Below are 22,699 nucleotides of genomic sequence, written 5' to 3' on the forward strand. Positions count from 1 at the left end.
TTGTTCTGCCCTCCTGGTGAGCCCCGCTCAACAAGTCCTCAGGACCTTTTCCATCGCATCACCTAACCGTAAAAGAGTATGTTTTCATGCTGATGGTGGCCTCACAAAAACATTACAACAGAGTTTATACAGGAAGGAAGATGGCAAATTAAATAATACCTGATATTCACACACCCTGGGGCTTTGGGATATTTAAATGTATTTGCTGTTTCACGTTTCCCCTTTACTCTCTGTGCAGCTGCTTGCAAAAGGCTTTGCTGTGCTTACTGCAGCTGCAGGGCTGGTCTAAAGTAGCCCCCATCTAGGGCAGGCTGGCCATTTCTTTTTTTCACTAAACATTTTAAAAGGACAGGGAAAATGTAATTACAGTTAATTTTGATTGATCTGTCTGTCGGTGTTTAATACACTGCCTCATTTGGATCATACAAGTGTAAATACATAAATGTACCTCGACAAATTTCGCTGATCTGTTGAAGTGAATAAGCCTTGTCCTGGCTGCCCCGTGTGCTGAGCACCTTCTTTATGGACATTGCAGGAGTCGAGGGTGCTGAGGGCCTTGCAGGATAAGCTCTTCAGGTTGAACAAAGTAACTGAATTAATAGAAATATACTGGATTTAGAAACCAATACAGAAAAGCTCTCCATTTTTAAAGTAACTCATAATTTAACCTACAAATGACAAATCAGTATCAGCTTCAGCATCATACAGTTTGATCTTCAGCATCTCAGTATTGCTTTCAGAATCAGGTAAACTGAATGGAGAGGCAATCTCATGTAAATTTGTCTCAGGATTTTTCTTATGCTCATCATCTCTTTTGTTTCAACATAGGACTGGGATCAGCACATTAAGGGAAGTCTTCACATCCAAAAATGTATGGCTCTTTCAGATAAGTAAGTATTATTTTAGAGAGTCTCTTTCATCTGTATTTCTAACAGAGCATCCCTTACTTCAGTGGCTTTACATTGCGAATTTACTGTATAATAATTATGCTTTAATATTCATGGCACATTATGCATGGTCCTAAAGTTCTTTTCTTTCTTTTCCAGCACTGGTATCCGGTGTGTATTAAGCTCAGCAGATGGAACGTTGCATTTATCACCAAATAATGCAGCAGTTTTCAATCCATCTAGTATTGAAGGTGAATTGTTTTACCTGCAGCAGTTAAAAACACTTTTTTTTTTTTTTTTTTAAACTGAAAGGGAAGTCAGTCTCTGGGGAAAAGTGGACTTTTTAAATGAAATGTGATACAAGTTTCCAACAAAAACTTTTTAGAGGTTTTGCACAGAAAGGCCAAAAGCCAATACTGTGACTTTCAAAGTATGAATTTATTTTTCTTTCAAACAATGACTTGTTTTCACAGTACAACGAAACAGTGTATAATTGGGCTAAGAGACTATGAAATGAATTATTATGTAAATGGTGCTTTACTTGCTAAGCACACTAATGCAATTAATATGAATCAAGATTTTAATGAAATGTGTATAATCCATTATTTAGATTATCCACCGAATGTTGGCTCATCTTTCATCACTACGTCAGCAAGATCCTTTGGCCAGCCGGGTCCTACATTTTCTTCTCCTCTGTCAGGGGTGAGTACCTAAGCAAGCTGATCTCTGTGTCAACATTCTTGTGGAAACCACTTCTGCTTACTGGAATTAAAACCGTAAAGGCTGCCTTTTAGACAATAATCTGAATATTCAGATTGTTATTTCAACTTCCCTGAAGCTTTTATACTTTTGATTTTGGCCAAATCATAACTTGATTGCATTTTCTTTTTCCAGTGCTAAAAGTTGTTTGCCTGATAGAGAGATTTGGGGAGGAGGGTAGATGGTTTTCTGTGTCTCTCATTGACTTTTTAACTCCCAATTTTCTGAGTCTTTTCAACTCAGAAAGGTCAGCTTCAGCTTGGAATGAAGATTTAGCTTAGTTTTTACTTTCAGTATCGATCCCAGCAAGCAGCCTGCTCTCTATTTATTTGTAGTAATTGCTCTCTGCCTCTCCCATGCTGGAGTCCAGGTAGCAATAGTGGCACGGACAGTGGCTGCACCTACGCTAACCATTGCTCACCCGGGAGTCCCAGATCAATTAACTATACGGGACTAATTTTTTTTTTATGTACTATTTATATCATCTGTTGCCACTGGTAACCTTTCAGCAAGTTGCTTTGGTGTACAGCCTTGCATGATTTAGGTCTATCCGCCTCTCCTGCATTCAACACAGATCCCCAGTTATATTGCTCTAATGCACACTTGAATTCCTAGCCCAATAATCAAAAAATGACAGAAAAAAAATATATATAACAATAAAAGAGGTTCTTACACTGACAAAGCAGAAAGATTCTAAGAGAAAAAAAAAAAAGGCAAATAGAAGCAAATCATACATAATGGAAACACAAAGTTGTTAGCGTTAAAGCTCAGTATATATCGGAAAGCTACAATTTAAATCTGGAGACATCAGGGACTCATGTTAGGGCGTTCAAAGAATAGCAGCAGTAATCCAGGGGTTCAAGTTTTCACCTTGTTAGCTTTCGTGTTTATATTCCAGTGTGGTCAGACACTCTGGAAAGCCAGGCTGAGCTGCATCCCTGTGTCACGTCAGGCATTGCTTATAGAAACATCACCCAGATTTGTTTAATCCAACCAATTTTTCTACTGTGTGGTTTTGCTATGACAGAGGTTATTTAAAGGGGTTTTAGCTTCTGCCTGTCACAGACACTGTGTGTGCAGGGGAGCAAAGAGCAGAGCCGCTCATGACGGCTGCCTCCAAGGTCAGAGGTGGAGTAGCAGCGGGTGCAGAGGAATGTTCCTTTTCATCATGTCTGTCAGCCTCGCAACAAACGAAATTACTGCTAATACCAGTATCATTTCTCTTTAGAATCTGTCACTATTTATCATTTGAGCTGCCTGCAGAAGTACTCCTGAATGACCTGCAGTACTATAAGAGAGAAAAGAAACAATAACACTGATTTTCCTGGACACTGTAAATCCTCTTTTTCTTCAGGACCTCATCGTGTGGACAGGGAGCTATATTAGAGGTGTTAAGATTGAGTTTGCCAGCTGTCATTCATCTGCAACCCAGGTGGCTTGTAATTTATTACACCTTTGCACGGCAGTATTCACTTTCAACATAGCTGCTGCCATTTAACTGAGCAGTGGGAGATTATACTTGACCCTGCATGTAATCATAAACAAAGTGTTCAGATTTCTGGAAGAGCTTGTTCTGTGCTATCCATCTGCAAATAACTATCCCTCTTCAAAAGGCAGATACAGTGGTATAAGTCTTCACTCTGGCATGGAAAGCCATTAGCACTGGAGGGATGGACTGTCAGTTTCGTGTTATCTTTAGAAATAATTAATGGGAAGCTCAAGAAAGGGGTAAAGAACTTGAAAAACAAGAAACAAGAACAAAACAAAAACAAAACACACAAACAAACAAACAAAGAAAAACAAAACAAACAAACAACCAAAAAAGGTGTAATAAAAAACAACCAAACTGGGTTGGTGAAATAATATGGCCAATGGTATGAGGTGCATTTCACTGCTATGCATCAAATTATTTTCATAGTAGTTGTAAAGCTTCATTGATAAACCCCTGTAGACATCGATTGCAAAGAAAGTTGACTTAGAATCTTATTGAAAATTACATTCAACACTTCACAAACAACAGCTCTTCTAACTTCCCAACTGTGGATGTGGAAGGTGTATATTCCTTTTCTGGCCGTGATTTACAGCTCTGTTTAATGAATGGATCCAATTTAACTTCAATCAGCTGACAAGATTATTGCTTGGTACAGCCCATCAACTTCTGTTATGAATGTGTGACCACTTCTTAAACATAAATTACAGCAGATTTATGGCGTAGCATTTTAATTTAAGCCATTGCCAATTGTGGGGAGGTGGTAACGTCTTACAGTCATTTGATTTAATGTACTGCTGAGCGCATGTCTGAACACGTGCTCTGGAACCTCTGCAGGGAACAGCAAGTCTTTCTAGTCCAATAGTCTCTTAACTTACCATGTCTTAATAGATCTAACAAAACAAACAGAAGGTACCAGGTGATTTGGAGTGTTACTACACTGGGTTTGCATTTTCTGTCAGGAAAGTTTCCTTTTCCTCTGCTAGCTGTAGTTGTATTCTTCTGTTGTGTGCTACCTGCTGCCTTGCCAGATGCACGCAGCCATCACTTCCTTTTCTATTCAAGTGAAGTTGAGTTGTTTCAGCTTTTTCAGGATCAGGTCTTTATTATTTTTCTGCCAGAGAAAACATCTTATTTCTGGACTTTGGCACTTCTTCAACTTACCTTATGCACCCAGGCAGCCTCTGTAAGATGCAAGCTAAATACCAGATCGCTGTATGATGCAGGGTCTTGCTGCAGTAAAAATACACAAATGGTTAAGTGGTGAAGCCTGGAGGGAAGGTAATGGGATGAAGGTGTAAATAAGATAACATTAGCTCTGTAACTTGTGAACTTGCTGACAAGCCAAACATTTGTGATGGCTCTGGTGAACTTGATCCCACAAGATTACGTGATTTGCATCTTCCCTTGAATGGCACAATTTTAACTGAAGGTAGAGTTACTACTTCAATAAAATCCCAACAGCAGAGGTCATAAACAAGGAAGCAGTCTGGGAAGACTTAATCCTATGTAAGCGATGTTTTGTGTGTCATTGGCTGGGGTAAATTATGTTCCTCTCTGAATCTCTTTGCACAAGGAGTATAGAGCCTGCTTTCCATGTCAGGGAGACAGGCAGCTCTTTGGGAACTGCCTCAGCACTCCAAAATAGATTTCCACCCTTGGGAAGCAATTACCACGTCGGTGGCTGTGTGCCTGTGCCAGCCCAATTTGGAACATCAGCCTCCTACGTGTACAATGGTCACTGTGCCCCCAGGGAAAAGTCCCTCTTACTGTGTGTTGTTGCAATGAGAGGGGAAGTAGTAGGGTTTACAACCTGAGGTATAGCCATGTGTCTTCTCTCAGATTAAATGGGGTCACTTTTACCCCTGGCCCAGTGTGTTCTGCCAGGGCAGGAGGAGGCTTTAAATTCAGCCTCGGCTATCCCCAGCACCTCTGTAGTCACCTAAACTGATTTCTAACATCCTCAAATTCAGCAGGGACTGCTGCAGTGAGCATCTGTTTCAATCCACTAGCACCACATAAATGGGCATTTATGGAACACTTGAAAACACTAATTTCTGGTGCATTGCCTGCAAATTATCCGTTAAGGGCTTTTTACTCAGCAACAGTGCGTGACGCCTTTGTGGGCAGGGAAGGCAACAGAGCACCCAGTGGGGCAGACAGGCTGGGGAAGGCTGTCTGACTTGGCAGAGGTGCCGTAGGGGTTGTACCAGATGGGTACTGTCCCTGCAGGGAGCTCGTCAGGAGGGGCTGGGACCTCCCCATGGCAGGGGCACTCTCTGTCTCCAAACTCTCGCTAGTGTTTGGTACAGTCCAGCAGCCTGTGCCCGTGGCAGCCCAGCCCTCTGCTGTGGCATGCCAGGGATTTGAAGCCCTGGAGTCCATTAGGTTTGGATTGGCAAGTGAGCTTTTGCAGCAGTACTATTATTATACCAGTTTGAACGAGGGCATCCCTTCTCGAAATTTTCTCTGGACTTTGTAATGTCCAGGGACAGACACTTCTTTGCAAGCTGCACTACAGTTAAATGTTTCCCTTCCTTTCTAAACCAGGTTGTTAATATACAAGGTTTTAAAGAAGGATATTTGTCCTTAATAACAGGTATGCAGAACAGAACATATCAATTTTTTGCAGAAATATGAGGTCTTACCTAGAGGCTGGAATATCTAAGATAAAAACATCATTTTGAGTTATTTCTTTTTCCCCAGTTTCCCCAGAGGAAATCTACACTGGGTCGAGTTGTACACATCTGCAACCTCCCTGAGGGAAGCTGCACAGAGAATGATGTCATTAACCTGGGCCTCCCATTTGGGAAGGTCACCAACTACATCCTCATGAAATCCACTAATCAGGTACTGTGCATTTGGAGTTACTGGTATTGACATCTATTGACATAAAGACAATGTCTTTGGGGAATATCTCTTATTTTATGAAAGAAGCTGTTAAAGTAAAATAAAAATATAAAAAAATTAAAATTGGTGCTCACTGAATGAGATGATGGCATAAATATGACCACTGCCTCATAGTTCTTGTTAAAAAACCCTGGAACCTCAGTGATCAACTATTGTAAAACTGGTTTGTTGTTTGGTTTTTTTTTTTAATAATAATAATTTTGAAAAACTTATTAATTTGGCCTCTCAGCCATTTATGCTAGTTAACCTTGTTCAGGTTTTTTAACTCTTTGTTTGGCTTTGTTCTGGCTGCTCATGCTCTGATGTTCTGCTTTCGTCTGGATCTCTTGCAATTCTGCAAGACACAGCTGACAATCTTGGGAGCAGTGCATGCTGCAGCACTACAGTTCTGCATCCTGTCAGCAGCTGACCACGGTGTAGAAGCACCAGTCAGGAAGTGCAGGAAAAGTTGTGTTTTTGTACATTGAGAAAGATTTTATTCCAGTCCTTTAGTTTTTAGCTAATTTAGCTTCTGAAGTGGCATATGGGCTTGCATAGCTGTGTTGAAATGGTTATTTGCACTTAAAAAGAGGCTGAGTGTTACTATTTCAGCTCCAGGGATGGAAGGCTACCCAGCTTTGTACTGTCAAGACATTATGCATAAGAATAATCCAAACAAATATTATTGTCCTGCCTTTTCTCTCTTATACTTTGTATTTTTAATTCTGTAGTAGATTTTAAAGCTCTCCCCTTTTTTTCCTAGGCCTTTCTGGAAATGGCTTACAGTGAAGCAGCACAAGCCATGGTGCAGTACTACAAAGAAAAACCTGCAATGATAAATGATGACAAGCTCCTTATTAGGATGTCTAAAAGATACAAGGAATTGCAGCTGAAGGTAAGATAGTCATTCCTGATCAGATTTACTGAGTTTTCATGGCACATCCTGGAAAAATCTTTGCACATCTAAAAATCTTTGCTGATTACTGATTTCTAATTAATGTTTTAATATTATGAAAAAAAAAAAGATAAATTAATGAATGTAGGTTAATGGTCTTTTATACTTAGCTACTTGCTCTTGTTCTAGATATTATCTCTTGGAACAAATCCCATTTTCTCTGGTCTTCTCATGCCATTATTTCAAATACCTCTTCTGACCTTCTTTCTGACCTGCCTTCCCACATTGCTTGGTCTAACGAAGGTCTAAACCACAGCCATGTGTAATATACAACATGTCAGCAAAATAAGATGGTCCTATCCTTTTAGTCAAGCATTAAGCTTTTCACTGCTTGCATGCTTGAGCCATAGTACAATCTCTATACCAAGCAGTGGTGGCAGCAACAAACATCACACTGATTTCTTTATCTTTCTTTCTTGTCAATGACCTAAATTAAAAAGCTAGATTTTTTTTATTTTTTTACGTAGAGTCAGAACAGAGCAACAGTCTTTGGACATTCTGTAGAGTGTGTGGCACCTCTGATGTGGACACCTGAGTGATGTCCAAAAATCAGTGTTCTTGTGAACATATTAATGGAAGTTTATGTACTGCCATTTGTAATTGTAAGAAAGTATTTTTTTTTCATGGTGACTTGAACTGGAAATGGCAATGCAGAGCTGAAAAGCTTCATATTATATTATCTAACACAGGACAAAGTTATTTTAGAAAATAACTCTGTAATGTTCCAAGTTAAGAGGCTAAGCGGCCTTTTATGAGCCTTGAGGAAAAACAAGTAATTCAGATGGTTTGGTTTGACCTTTGGAGAAGCCTCTTTCTCTCCTGTATGTGTATAATAGTTTAAGGAGACTTCACAGAGTTACCAGAAGTCCATAAACCAGGGCAGTCTTAGTGTGGTGGAGTGAAGGGGTTCAAATGTAAGGTGGAATGGGAATTAATTAGGAGAGTGTGGGAGCTTGCCTGGATTTCAGGAAGATTTTCAGCTTTTCAGGTCATGGAATTATTTTTCTATGCACAAGCAAAAGCCCTTTCTCTTTGTTAAAAACTAAACAAAATGAAAAAAGTGCATCATTGAAGGGGGAATATGCATGAGCTCTATTTACCACTACAGCCTGCTCTGAGTTCCTGCATGATTATGTTGCTCAGTTGTGCATGCTCCAAGTGTTTGGCGAATTGCATGCACTCCAGCCTGGAGTAGTGCATCTTTTGTAAATGATCTTGAAACTCAAGTAATCAGCACTTCCTGTACACATCTTTCTTGCACTTAGCGTTTCTGAAGCTCGTGTGTCTGAACAGAGTCTTTTAGAGCTATGTACTCCAGAATGAGCTAAACTCTGAGATGGAGATAAGGCAGTTCAGTCCTAGAGGCTCAGAGATAGAATGCATATTCAATTCAGATACTAGAAAACTTACCTGGTTTGTTTCCTCTTACATCCAATTCCTAGAAAATACTCTGTAGTGAATGTGTATCAGGGAAGGACAAGCTAGTTTTCAAAGCCTGTTAGAGCAGCCAAGTGTGAAGCAGTGCTACAACGTAATGGAGCAAATTTTCCGTTTGTATCATTTTACTGCTTTGATCGTGTTATTGAGTACCAGCTACAGGAAGGACTGTAACCACAACACTGAAACCAAATATTTCTTAGAAGTAGTATGATTAAATGATATATGGATGCTGTTTCTTGAAGGACAAATCACCCATACTAGCTTGGCGAGTAGTGCCACATGCTAAATGCTGTCTTTGTCTTATTTAGAAACCAGGTAAGAATGTGGCTGCTATCATCCAGGACATCCACTCGCAGAGGGAGAGGGACCTGCTGCGTGAAGTGGACAGGTAAAGTTTCTCCATAGTTTGGAACTGGGACCTGGATAAGTCTGTAAACCTGCAGGTAGAAAAGGCATTATCTGTGTGCTTCCTTCTCTTACCTCATTTACTTTCTTAATTTGGATTTCACTTCAAATCACTGTAAAAATATAACTGGGTACAATAGTAGGTGCAGGACCCATATAATGAGATCAGATTGAAACTCTGCATGTTATGAAAAAACATGAACTCTTTCCTACTGATGATGGTGACTCAGAAAATAGGCCTGACATGCGAAGAACACACAAATGAAGCCATTTGTGTCTCCTTCCCCTTGAGTGAAAAGTGCCAAGGCTGGGAGTGCTGTGAGACCTAAAGGGAAGGAGCCGGTTCACATTACAATGTATTTGAGTGTATTTCTGATCTGCCTGGCTTCTGGACCTTCCAACAAAACCAAAGAGGAATCCACAGACCTACAACATCTCTTTTAAACAGGTGAACTTTACCACTTTTGTCTCAGAGACGCCCCAGATGAGTGAGTATTAAGAGTACAGACACTAGGGTCATTGTAGAGGTATTAAAATATTATAAGCTTTTAATGCTAAACCCCTACAAAATGCTTTTAAGAACAAATGAATATATTCTTGACAGATCTGTGGGGATTTAGTTAAGCTCTGTGGATATGGCAGTGCCTTTTCCCCTGTTCACTGTGTTTGCAGCTGTGCGGTGCATGTCTGTGAAAGGCCTGGGGTCTCAGGTTCGCTGGGCAGTCCTCATGTGTTCCCAGTGTACAAGAACTCAGTAGACCACAGTGGGTCAACTATTTACAGCTGCCTTATCCCTCTGCAGCAGGTACGGCACGGAGAGACCCCGCTCCCGCAGCCCCATAAGCCGCTCCCTGTCGCCCCGATCCCACACTCCCAGCTTTACTTCCTGCAGTTCACCCCACAGCCCAATGGGGACCAGCAGGACCGACTGGGGAAATGGGAGAGAGTCGTGGGATCAGTCCCCATATTCTCGACGGGAAGAGGAAAGAGACGGCAGAGAATGGCGAGAGAATGGGGATGAGAAGAGGGACAGGACTGACACGTGGATACATGAGCGGAAACATTATTCCCGACAGCTGGACAAGTTTGATTTGGATGAACGGCTTGAAGGAGGCAGAGGGCACAGAGAAAAATATTTAAGGAGCAGTTCCCCTGGCTCCCTTCACCCTTTATCTGGCTACAAGAGCAGGGAAGATGACTATTACCGAAAAACCTCTAAGTCAAAATCTGACAAGTTTCAGAGGCAGCTGCAGGATTTACCTGGGAGATCTAAGAGAAAGGAAGAGGCAAAGTTAAGGGAACGCAGGCATTCTTACAGCGAGGACACTGCCAGGGAGGAGGCAGCTGAACAGAAGCATAGCAAAGCATCTGAGGGCTCCAGGCAAAAACAAAGTGATAAGAATAAGGTGAAGAAAGCTGAAAAAGACCAAGAGGAAGATGCTGCTGCTGAAGGCAGTGATGTGAAGGAAACCAAACCTCCCGAGAATGAGGTAAATAGACATCTTGAACTGTATGTAAGAAGGAGGTAAAAGCTTAACTAATATATCTTCTGAAATATTTTAGATAAGTTGTCATGAGTGTGGTGCTGTTGATAAATAACGTTTTGCCATGATAGAATCAGGGAAGATAGTCCTAGAAGAGACCTTGTGAGGTCATCTCATCCACCTCTTTGCCTAGATTCATGAAGATCTATTATTCCAGTGTTGGGGATGTGGACATTGTATTTCTGTGTCAAGCACAGAACTTCTGGGTAATCAGACAACTGAAAATAAAACCAAGTGCCAATCTGCTGTTTGCATGCAGGTTGTGTGTGAAGGGGCAATTGGTTTACTGCTCTCTCTTCTAATTCTGTGCAAAATACCCCATAGCTGCTGTTTCTGCATCCATTACCTCCTTCCACTGCCTGTGATGTGGATTGAGTTACGTGGGAACTAAGTGGTATTTTACAGGCACATGCAATATTTTTAGGACAATACAGGGACCTCGTTCAGCTGCTAAAATGGGGAATGAACTTTTAATAAGGAACATTTTCTTTTGGTCAGCTCAGCAAGTGGTTTCTGTTAAACACGTGGCACTCCCTCAGCTGTGGCAGGGATCATTCACAGCACTCCTTTCAGTGTGCTGGCAGGAATCACTTCCCACAGCAGAACCACTCAATCAACTCACCTGGAAAATTATGAGATCTCTGGAGAAATACTCCCAATTGGTAAAGCAGCAGTGTTTGTGGATTTGATCCTCCACTGGGAAAAAGTGGAGAGTGGCAAAAATGCCTCATTCTCTCAGTCCCAGTACAGCCCATGCTCATATCTCCACCCCGCAGGGATCTTGTTACTGGCTTTTGGCCACCTTGCCTCCCCCAGACCCCCTGGTGATACACGGCTGCCATCCACCCCCAGGGATGCTGGCACGGGAGGCTGCAGAGCTGCTTTGCTGACCATGGGTCCATCTCTAGCTTGTGACTTAGTGCTGCCAGGGCTACCTTTGGTTGTTTTTAGTTGACCTTGCATTCATTATTCTCATGTAGGGGCAAGGTTGGTGGAAATGTCTAGATCTTGTAACTCAGCAAGTGTCTGTAATAGGCAGCAGCACCACCTCATGCCAGAGATACGTGTGCCTGTACCACATTTCATCATCTTTCTCCTTTGGCTGGTATTTCACTGTGATGGATGGTGCCTTGGGAGGAGATGTCAGAGGGAAATGTCAGGCAGCATCCTAAATCACCAGTCTTGCACACTGCTCTGCATGTTTTTCAAGTTATTTTAAAGTTCCTTTGTTAGGGGGTGGGGGCCGGGGGGGTTAGGGGGGCTCTCTCTCTTGGAAAGGAAGTAATAGGTTTGAATGTCTTGAACTCACGCTTTTGTCTTGACTCACGCTTGCTTTACCTAGTGTAGAGTGTAGTAGTACTGTGGGTTTTGTTCTTCCAAGTTAGTTGAACTGTGCAAGCAGTTGCGTTCTCGACTGATCTGACATCAATAAACAAAACAGTTGAGGTCTGTCAGAGTTTTAGCACTGCTGCTCTCCCTTACCATGTCTGAGCCAACGTAACAGATGTGTGTACAGAACAGAGGAGTGGAGGCTGGAAATTTTAATGAATTCACATTCTCCCCCACCTGTCTTCTAGCCAGTTCTATGATATAAATTACATCTCTCTCGTTTTGTTTAAATGTCTTTTTCTTCATTCTTATTGGTGCACTTTTGCTAATGAAATCCAATTTTTGGGTCTTTTCCCACAGCCTAGCTGACTTGCACAAACTTTAGAAATAAAGAATGTGACCTTGTGAGTGACTTTGCTTCCCTAAACCCAAAATAGAAACATACTAGAGCACCAATGTGTTGCTATACATGTATATGTTGTATTTATTTTAGCTTGCAAAAGAGGAGCAAGTTCCAGAGAAGAGCTCACCTTCAGCTAATAAACAAGGAAAAGAATCTGGAGAGATTCTGGAAAACACAAGAAAAGAGAAGGTGGGTGACACGTTGTTGGTGCAGCTTCCACAACAAAATGAGTGAAACCACAGGTTTGGTTGCACGTTCTCCCAAATGAAATATTAAACCCCAACGGAAAGGCTTGTAAAGGGGTTATAGAAGGGGGTTGTCTAAATTAACTTGCCTTATCTTGACTTCTGCTCTAAGAGAGAGCTTTTCCTGAAGTCTCCAGAACTCTTTTTTTAGTTGCTCTTTGCCCACATACATTGCTTCACATGCATAGCCCTTGGCACTGACAACTCTAAGTAACATAGGCCTGTGAACTGCGTAACCATGTCCAAAACCAGGACATGAGGTCAGTTAGTGGAGAAGGAGGGAACTAATGATGGAAACTTTTCAGAACACTGGCCTTAGATGGACTGTAGATAGTAGCCTCTTCTGATTGTCTCAGTTTTTAATTAAATAATGTCTTTACAGCACCCCTACTGCAGCATCACAGTCGGGGACAGCAATGTCCTTGGAATTCCTCCAGCTTCATATCTGTAGGGTCATGGGTTGATGGTCAGATATGGAAGCTATTGATATCAGTTGCTGTAGAAAACTGATCTCCTGGCAAGAACAGTGTCAACTCCCAGAGTTTTCGTGCTGTTTTAGGATTCTAGGAGGGGAAGTGTGGGAATGGCCAAACAGGAGGAGAATACAGATTATTAATAGATTATGTGCACATGATGAGTCTGGGAGTTGAAATCTAAGCTGCAAGTATGTCTTCAAAGTAACATATACCTTATAATTTCAATACTTCTGAAGTCCAGTATTAGCGTCCGAGTCCTATAAGTCTATAACTGCATGGATGAGGTATTTCAAACTATAAACCTTGGAGTATAACTGCAAAACTGATTTTTCTGAAGGTCTAGGCCAGTCTCCACCAACACAGTCCCTGGCAGAGGGCTCTTGCTGGTGGAAGGCAATAACTACAGAAGGTAGTAGCCATGTTTTCTCAGTCACCGTAAGAATTTAAAGGACCCAGTTCAGCAAAGTGAAAGCCACAGTGGCTAGACTGGAGCTCAGTATATTCTCATTGTGCTGCCTATTTCTTGCTACCCTGAGCTGGAGGTAGAGGAAGGGGAGAGATTAGTTTCCTTGGGGATCACATAGTGGAGTCAGTTGCATAATAAAGTATAAAAGATTGTGCCTTGTTCTACTGCTTACAGAAAAGTAAGAAGCAGGAGATTGGAGAGACTGTAATCCCCCAGGGAGTGACAGCATCTACACAAAGCAAAGTTTATGTGATAATTAAAGAGAGATTGCTTGTCCTTTTACATAAGGTTTAAAATCACAACACCAAAGCGTATTGTTCTTTGAAATGAAAATACAAGAGGGGGGTCGGCAAGGCCAGGTCAAGTTCTTCCTGGTTACTGATGTTCAAGGCCCGCTTTTTAACTATGATGATCTGTAATCACTGATCTCTCAAATGTTTTACATCTTCGTGACAGGACCGAGACTGGGAGAGTGGAAGTGAGATAGAAGGTGAGACCTGGTATCCTGCTAACATGGAAGAATTAGTGACAGTAGATGAAGTGGGAGAAGATGATTTAATTATGGAGCCTGATATAACTGAGCTTGAAGAAATAGTACCAGTTGATCAAAAAAATAAAACTGCTTCAGAAATGTGTGCCTGTATGTCAACCATGTTAGAACTGAAAAATGATCACAGCCACTTAACCAGGAGTGAAGACAAATTTACCCATAAACCTTTAGAAACAAACCTCAGATCAGCAAAGGGCAGTGTAGCTTCTAGCGGCTGTCAGGATGATGATGAGGATGATGATAATGATGATGCTGTAACTGAAGCATCAAGCCTAAATCTGGACCCTGAGCAGAAGCCAGAGGAATTGCAGGAAGACCAATCTGCTAAGGAGTCTGATCCCCAGCAGAAGGAAGGAAAAATTGATAAGAGTTCTGACACTCGTTCAGAGCCCGAAGATCACCATATACCTTCTGTTCATCTGAAAGAAGAGACTCTCCAGCTCCCTGATACATTTATAGATGATTACAAACAGATGGGATCACAAGGAGCTGAGAGCAGAGAAGTTATGGAAATGCTTGTTAAAAACGCTAGTGAAGAAACAAGACACGGAAGCCAAGAGTGTCCGGAGGCCAAGGGTAACTACTGTTGTTTTCTTTTTTCCTTTCCAGCCCACAGAGAGCCTTGCATGTTTTCTCTGACAGTAGACTGAAATTTATTGCTAACAAGACTAAATGTTGCTAATAGTATCAAGACTTGTCCTTGGAGCAGCTCAGTAAAAGAACTCCAGTGCCTTTCGCCAAGCTAAACCATTAGAGGCTCTTAGCTGAATAGTGTAAAGGAAATATGATAAGCAGCTTGCAAGCTTTCTGAAAGGCATAAGCTGCTATAATTGTCATGTCAAGGTTCACATGAGTTTAGCTTGAACTCTTTCAGTGCCCTGCTAAATTTATTTTGAATTGTCAATGAAATGAGTGACAGTCTCTGAAGGTCAACAGAAAAGTATCTGTAATGTCTGGCTGGCTCCTGGACAAGGTAGGTATTCTTATACACTGTACTGAAGCGTTAGGAACATGGAAATCATCCACAGATCGTTACTTCTCAATCCCTCTTCACTCAAATACATGCTTTTTGTCAGGGCTTGCCTTATTATCTCCTGTTATCAACTGCATGCTGCCTTTAATACAGCTGATAGGACATGCTATGAGGTAATGCAAATAAATGTAATCTTAGCTGCCTATTAATATTTTAGCTGCCTGGCAAAAAGAGATCTTGAGTGTCTGAAAGTGAGTTCAGTTCCTCACCACGCTTTTAAATGAAAGTTGAGTGAATAGGCTGTGTATAGTGAGGTGAAGTGGAAAACAACATAGAGCATGTTGGCCTGGTCTTTTTTGTTGCTACCACAGCCCATGTGATGCAGAAGGATTTGTGAATAGAAGTTGCTGGAAGATTTTTGAGGGTGCAATTTTCCACCAGAAAATGCTGGAACATTTAATGTGTATGTCTGATTCTGAACTAACTTATTGCTCCAGGACAGATATGAAACTTGCTTAGTTTTCAATATCTACCTGTTTGGCCTGAAGACACCTTGCCAGGCTTTGCATATTAGGAGATGATGCTGCCATGCAAACTCCCTGGGACTGGGGATGGCAAGGCTGTCTCCCCTGGGCTGGCCACCTCACAGACAGCTGACGAAAGAGTTGTGTATCCCAAGAGCATAGTTACTTCAGTGTTTTCAGCATCTCAGCTTCCAACATGCCAGCATGGAGCCTGGAAGCTCCAAGGGAGCTTCTGCTTCCTGCGTTTTGTGCCACAGACTTAATATCTGGAATCTGCAGTGCAAGGCTCTAGGCTCTCTGCAAATGCAGTTGCCAGCTCAGAAGCCCAGAAATCAACTTAAGTGGCACTTAAGTTGTCACAAAGGCCCTGGGTGTCTTAAAAACAGCCAGCTGAAGCTTGTGGGTTTTACAGGATCTCTGCTGCTGATTTGGAAACGTGGGATGGGCTAAAGTTAACTTGAAAGTTGACCAGTCAGGATGGTATATTATTTTCTTTTAAATAATATAATAGATGTGTTTAAAACAATGAAGAAAAATTCATTCTCATAGCCAGAAATGGCAGGTCTTTGAACTACAGACTTGAAAGGCAGGAAGGGTTTCGTTTGGGCAAAAATATGTTTGTTTTATGAGAAAATGTATCCCTTATCTAGGTGAAATTTGCAATGCAACCGAAATTTTGTCAGGGGAAGGGAACTAGTTTTTTGATGTGGGAACTGAAGATTAGGAATCAGACCAGTTTGTCAGTAATTCTGTTGCTCTGTGATAACAAATTTCTCTTTTCTGAACTAAAAATTCACATGTTGAGAAGGGAGAGCATCTGTTCTTTTGACTGGCTTTATCTGCCTCAGCAAATCAATCCACTGTTTCCCACACCTTGAATCTCCCACTTGTGCCCATTAATATCAGTTGGCAGGGACCAACCATCCCAGCCCTACTGGCCAGGAACCAAAGTCTTCAAGTGGCCAAGAGCCATAAAGGAGAACCTGTCCCTTGGAGACCTGAGGTTGGGAGAAGAGAGGCTGCAGGGAGAAGATGATAATGATGCTGCAGGGTCCCACAAAAAGCAGATTTGCATAGCACGCCCAGCTGCTTAGGCTGTTGGGGGATTTGCTCTCAAGAGGTCCTGCTGGCCCCCACTTTCTCAGCAGCCCCTGTGTTAGCTAACGTATGTTATAGATCTATTTATAGATTAAAATATGAAAAGAAAAAATAGAATGAACATGAAATTAGAAGTAGAAAAATGGTCTACTGGGAGAAATAGGGTGATTGCACAGTGTAGTAAGGCTGTTGGAGTTGCATTGAGTAGGCCTCTGATTTGAATGGAAAAGCATTTTTTGCAGGTTTTACTTCATTTATAGATCCACCCAGAAAGTGTTCCCAAGAACTTTACAAATGCCTCTTTAAATTAATAAACTGTTTTCATTCAATACATTTATTCATTTGTTAAGCAAATTCTAGGTACCTGGAAATGCGATCTCTGGAATACCCGGAGGTAGAATCTAAAGGAAGGCACTCACCACCAGGCTGGGAACAAGAGGACGTCTTCACCGAACTCAGCATTCCTCTGGGTACGTTCGGACGTCCTCAGCCTGCGATGCCGCCCACTGCAATACCTCGAGCTTACAACAAGATGTCACTTTAAGGCTACTTGCTGTATTTATTTTCAGAACAGATGTGAGGCTAGTGAAGGAACAGAGGAGTTGCTGTTGAAAGAAATGGGCTTTTGGTTATAGATCATTGCTAGTTTCATTCCAGATGAATGGCAAAAATGTAGCTGTTAATGTTGCTAAGGAGATGAAATAAGTTTCCTTAGACTATATGTGAAATGTATGTGAAAAACACTTTGTAATTTAAAAGTCTTTGTCATAAAAATATTGCTTATACTTTCAGTATAAGCAAAAGTATTGGTTTTACTTTGTGAACACCTATCATGAGTGAAACACATGGAAGAACTACATTCTAAAGAGCAATCCATGTAACTCAAGCGTGGAACTTACTGCTAATAAGTACTATCACTACTGTGTGAGGTTGCACAGGGAATTTTTCAGTCAATATTATGCATGAGAAGGTGCATTTTTAAATATGTATAATCTCTGAGGGAGAGGTGGAAGATGTATTTCCAATGCACAGGATTTTAAACTGTAGCTCAGTATTGCGGTATTAGGGAAATCAGAGAAGTAAATCCATGGTTCAGTCTTCATATCTATGTCATTTAACTAAACAGCAACTTTTTTCTTTGAAAGCAAGTTTATTGCGGCAGGGAAGGGTTTCAAGTGACATTTTAATGTAATTCAGAATTTCTCAACAGGTGTGGAATTTGTAGTCCCTAGAACTGGATTTTACTGCAAGCTCTGTGGACTCTTCTACACAAATGAAGAGACAGCAAAGACAAGTCACTGCAGAAGTACTGTTCACTACAAAAATCTTCAGGTAAAAACGCACTTGAAACTAGCTAACAACTAGCTCATGGGGTGGATTGTGCATAAGACAGATGATGCTACAAAAGATTAGTTTTTATTCTGTGGAAGGAATTCAGACTAAGTGAAATTTAGATAAGCAAAACATTGCAGTAGTTCCAAATATTAGCACACTAATTTCTGACTCCCAGATCCTTGAAATGAACTTCTGGATCATAAATAAAATGGGACCAGGTGATAATTTTATCTTCTCATCTATATTTGATTCTTGTCAGTAGCACAGCATGCAACTCAGATCTTTAATTCTCTATTCTTGAGGGTGCCAGACATTTCTATCACTGGGAGCAAGCCCAGCAGCAGCCTTTCTTATTTCTTTATTTCAGGAGCACTAAGCATGCCACTTGTTTAATAATGTCACCAGACTTATTTTTGCATTAGTGTGAATTTCTGCAGCGTGTTTCAGCACACAGTTATTTGTGATGCACGGGACCTCCAAGACATTTCCTGGGACCCACTGAAATCTTCTCCCTGTGCTACAGAACAGTGCAGTGGTTCAGCCACACAGAACACCAATGTTGAATCATTTCTATAAGGATAAGGAGAAGCTTGTATGGTTTCCATAAGAACACACCATATCAGCACTTGATAGCAGCACACCAAAGCCATGAGTGCTTGCAGTTCAATCAAAAGGCCTCACCTGATTTCTTTTCAGATGCAGAGTTAATAGCATCAGTCATGACAGCATGAGCATTGCCTGCCCTGTGCTGAGGACTCCTCAGAGGGTATAGACTTCCCTCTCATCTCCTTGAGTCCCTGCCTGTGTGCAGGGTGTGTACACTGTGCAAGACACTTTTGTTGACATTCACCTACTCTTAGCAAAAGGCATGAAAGAGCAAGGCTGCTCCTTCTTTCTCTGTTCCTTCTGCCCATAGTAAACACTGCAGCTCTGCTTCTCTTCTCAAGTAATAGCTATCTATTCCCAGCTGGCTAGTAAGTATTGGCTTTGCTGGTGACGCTCAGAGTCAAATAATTTCTCTGGGAGAATTTTCTTCTTGACTTTCCTGAGGTTATGTAGGTGTAATCATACAAAGGCCTCTGGCTTTCAGAGACTGTGCCTGCAGAGCTGTGATGCTTCCTAGTAATGGATCCTCCAAGTGGAAGCTTGAAAAACAGGTGCCCAGTTTGCATGTCTGTTTTTTTGCTTCACACAAAAGAATCCAGAAGGATCCACCAAAGGTGATACCACTCAATGTAGTCTGCGTATCCTGTGCGAGTCTGTCCCAAAGAAACTCATACTAAAGCAGAGATTGTAACTCCAGTCCTTGCCCGTGGCAACTGGTCCCATGGCAAGAAGAGGTATTTTTTCATCCTCTAAGTTATTTTGTTAAAGTCAGGAAAAAAGATCCAACTAAAACTGAGTCAGTGTGAAAAAAACTCTTTTTTTCTTCTTGTTAAGACATTTCCCATGAGCACTGTGGTAGATATCTAACACTGACTAGAGATAAAAGAACGAAGGCCAGAAAAGCTGTTGAAATTAAATCTGTCAAATATGGTAATGAAAACAGACTGTTCTGTCGAGCTGTACCTCTTATCTAACTAAATGGAGGATGTAAATGTCTCATCCAGCTCTTGCCCACTCAAATGGAAACTCAGCGTATTTTAAATAATTGTTCTGTATTACTAGAACACTTTTAGTTGCAATTATGCTCATTTATGCACTCTGCAAGAAATGTCAGTCTTCTCCTATGATGATGCAATTTAGTGAGTGTATCCACTAACATAAGGACTACAGAGTCTCACTTTTACTGTCTGTGAAGCTACAGGACTGCTGCTGCAGACTGTCTTTCTGTTTTCTCACCTACATGACAAATACCATTGTCCCATGACAACAACATTGTCCCAAATGCTCTCATGGCTATGACTCATTTATAGTTTTTTCACTATTTGCCATCTTTCATGTGATCTCTTTGGAGCCCCATCCAAAATATACATTTGGTGTTTCAGTTTGAACACAAACCTAAACAGTTTGGTTACAAGTTTACTTCCAAAAGCCTTGCTTAGGTGATGGGAATTTTGTCTTGAAGTAAAATAATCAGCTTCACCTGATTATGGTGCCTCTTAAAGAGCAGCAATCACTGAAAAAAGTTCAACTGTTTCTTTGTAAACCTTGCAAAATTCTTGTAATTTTCTGTTCTCTTCAGCTTAACACATTATTTTTCCCAGGTGGTATTTGTATTTACAGACCCACTGCATTTTCCACATCCAAAAAATCCATCATTTGGCCACCCCTCCCACCACTACCACAAAAATCTGTCAGATTCATCTGGTATAAGCTACCTTGGCAACTTGCTGCAGCATTTTACCCCATTTTCCACTGTCTTTCTGCAGTATTCATCAAAACTTATATTTCAATGAAAAAATACTTTTCCCTGTCATTCTGCTATAAATTGACCTGAATGTCTGGTCTGTGAACTTAATAACTGATGTTTGTGTTACTCATGATAGCTGATATCAGCTCAATGTGGTGGCTAAACCTCAGTTCTATTTTGGTGGGTAATCATTAAAAAACAGAAATGCCTGGGTTATCTGATCCCATGCCAAGCGTTAGCGATTTATTACAGTTCGTGGTGTACAGATCACTTCTCCCAACCATTATGAACCCTATATCTCTGTATACTACTGTAACATTTACTCTGGCTTTCTGCCACATGGAATTTTGTACCCAGGGATCAAGATTGAGACTTATGTAATTTCCACAACCGAGTCTCTATGTTCAGAGCCTCACTGACCACATCTGTGTTTATAAATCACACTGAGTACTTAAAGCACCAAAAAGTTTATCTTAGTGAAACACAATAAATGTAAATACTCTAGCCAGACTGCTAAACTGTGTTAATTACTACTGAATTTCTTTACTCAGTGGAGTTAGTTCCTGCCCTATAGCATATGGGGATAGAGAGTTTGCGAGGATAAAAGGTGAGGTCTAGTTACACAAACTGATGGGGAGTCATGGTCCTCCTGGTTCTGTCACCAGCTTCTCTTGTGGCACAGATTAAATCACTGAACTTTTGAGGCTTTCCATGTATTAAGCTAGTTTGTGAGACACAGCTATATTTTCTGGCTTGAATTTTCACCAAAATGAGGCTTTTATGTATTTTCTACCTTTTTGAATTGCTGGGAGAGTGTAAGAGCTCTGAAAAGGCATAAAGCATCCCATGTCAAATATTTTCAGTTTTGGTAATGATGCTTTGTTTTTCATGTGATTGCAGAAATATCTATCCCAGCTTGCAGAAGAGAGTCTGAAAATGAAGGAAGAAGGCAGCCCTCTGCCGCAGGACGACACTGGCATTGTTCCTCACTTCGCAAAGAAAAAACTATGATGCGGATGAACTGGAAGAGCTACAAGGAGTGAATGCTGATACCTTATTTTATTTTTTTTTTATTATTTCTATGATATAACTGTCGATTTGCACTGTACAGAGGAGGGGAAATAAAGAGCATGTTCCATGCATCTATGCCCAGAGTGCCATTAAAAACCAAAATGCCTGAAACTGTTTCCCACGGTGAAGCAATGCTGGCATATCTGTAAGAAGTGGAGCAATTCTTTCTCACACTCTGCATGCTGGGAGTGGTTCCTAGATTAAATCAGAATTCTCAGGGATTCTTAAAGTTTTAATTCTGATGTGACACATCAGGTCAGGCAGAGTATTTAGAAGCACTCAGCATCCTCCAGTGGACGCTGGAAGGAGAGGAGATGTGACTATAAATAGGCTTTAATATTGCTTTAAATATCTTCAGCCATTGTGCTCATTGCCCCAGTAAGAAGTAGGATTTGCATAAGACATCTAAAGCCACTGTGCTAAAACTAGTCAGTAGATGGCATGATATAAACCCCAGCAGCATCCACCTCCATGTGTCTTAGAGCTTGGTGAAATGATAAGTGTTTGTGTTGTTAAGCACTGACTGTGTTGTACGAACGCAGAGGGAGCCACAGTCTGTCCCAGGGACCTTATAGCCTGAATCCAGCACAGCGAGAGCAATTCAGACAGACGTGCTGACAGACAGCCAACCTGCTCTGGTTTTCAGCATTTTCCATGGTGTGATCAGGATGTTCTCCAGGTACCGTTGTGTTTGAAGCTCTTCTTTTTGATAATTTTAAAGGGTGCCAACTTTGAGTCTTACAGACTTGAAACTCTCATGAGAGGCTTTTTAAAGTGCCATGGACCATGTCTCTTTTAGACATTTTCTTCAAGATCTTTGCTTTTTAGGGTCTTTTTGTTTCCCTTCAAGCTTGCTTTTCCTCAGCTTGGCAATGTTGAATTTTCCTGGTTTTCATGGAAAGATGCCAGACTTTTAATATTGTTCTTGTATTTTATTTCCCTGAATTTTTTAAGGCGAATACAACAACTGATGGCTCACAGACTGCTGCATTGAGAACACAGGATGCACCAGCAGCTCTGGCATTATTATGAGCCATTGTTTCTGCAGAGTTGTTGCTCAGTATTTTGCAGAGTCCCTTTGAAATGCACGGTACAAGTTTCTGGTTTATTTCAATAGGGCTTTGTGCAGTAAAGTGAATACATAGTCAAACCATTGCCAGGATTGATCCTGGAGTTATGCTTTTATAAATACCCCATGCAATCTAGATAGATGAGGATTTGCAGATGTATTTCCATTTTTATCCGATTCTAATATTCATCACAGTATTTTCTGTAAAAATTGCTGGTGCTGGATGTCCTGTTTAGATTTGTGCAGAGGAAATAGTTTCCCAGAAGGTTCTAGCCATCCCTAAGAATGACATGGATGTGGCAAAATATTGCAGAGTGACTAAACTGCCAAAACTCTTTCCACCAAAGTATTTGTTCCATTATGTCTTGTGCCAGCAGCAATGCTTGTTCTCTGAAGTACCCTGTAGCCAGAGGTGCCTGGTGTTGTTGCCTGAAGCCCT

The 22,699-nt window shown here is 41.2% G+C and overlaps 1 protein-coding gene across 1 annotated transcript in view; it reads left to right on the forward strand.

Annotated features, from left to right (window-relative positions):
- The window catches only part of RBM20 (RNA binding motif protein 20), a gene marked incomplete at its 5' end in the record, with an annotated part of 101,908 nt that extends 80,598 nt beyond the window's left edge, over nucleotides 1-21,310 (forward strand). The window contains 12 exons of the mRNA XM_080348055.1: nucleotides 829-890; nucleotides 1,047-1,138; nucleotides 1,498-1,589; nucleotides 5,842-5,985; nucleotides 6,788-6,919; nucleotides 8,728-8,807; nucleotides 9,627-10,314; nucleotides 12,191-12,289; nucleotides 13,744-14,413; nucleotides 16,783-16,902; nucleotides 17,643-17,764; nucleotides 21,021-21,310. Of these exons, the coding sequence (XP_080204181.1) occupies nucleotides 829-890; nucleotides 1,047-1,138; nucleotides 1,498-1,589; nucleotides 5,842-5,985; nucleotides 6,788-6,919; nucleotides 8,728-8,807; nucleotides 9,627-10,314; nucleotides 12,191-12,289; nucleotides 13,744-14,413; nucleotides 16,783-16,902; nucleotides 17,643-17,764; nucleotides 21,021-21,131 (2,412 nt within the window). The 3' untranslated portion in view covers nucleotides 21,132-21,310. The remainder of the gene's footprint in view (nucleotides 1-828; nucleotides 891-1,046; nucleotides 1,139-1,497; nucleotides 1,590-5,841; nucleotides 5,986-6,787; nucleotides 6,920-8,727; nucleotides 8,808-9,626; nucleotides 10,315-12,190; nucleotides 12,290-13,743; nucleotides 14,414-16,782; nucleotides 16,903-17,642; nucleotides 17,765-21,020) is intronic.
- Between the last annotated feature and the right edge of the window lie 1,389 nt (nucleotides 21,311-22,699).

Source organism: Nesoenas mayeri (assembly GCF_963082525.1).
Source record: "Nesoenas mayeri genome assembly, chromosome: 7".
NCBI classification, from domain to species: Eukaryota; Metazoa; Chordata; class Aves; order Columbiformes; family Columbidae; genus Nesoenas; species Nesoenas mayeri.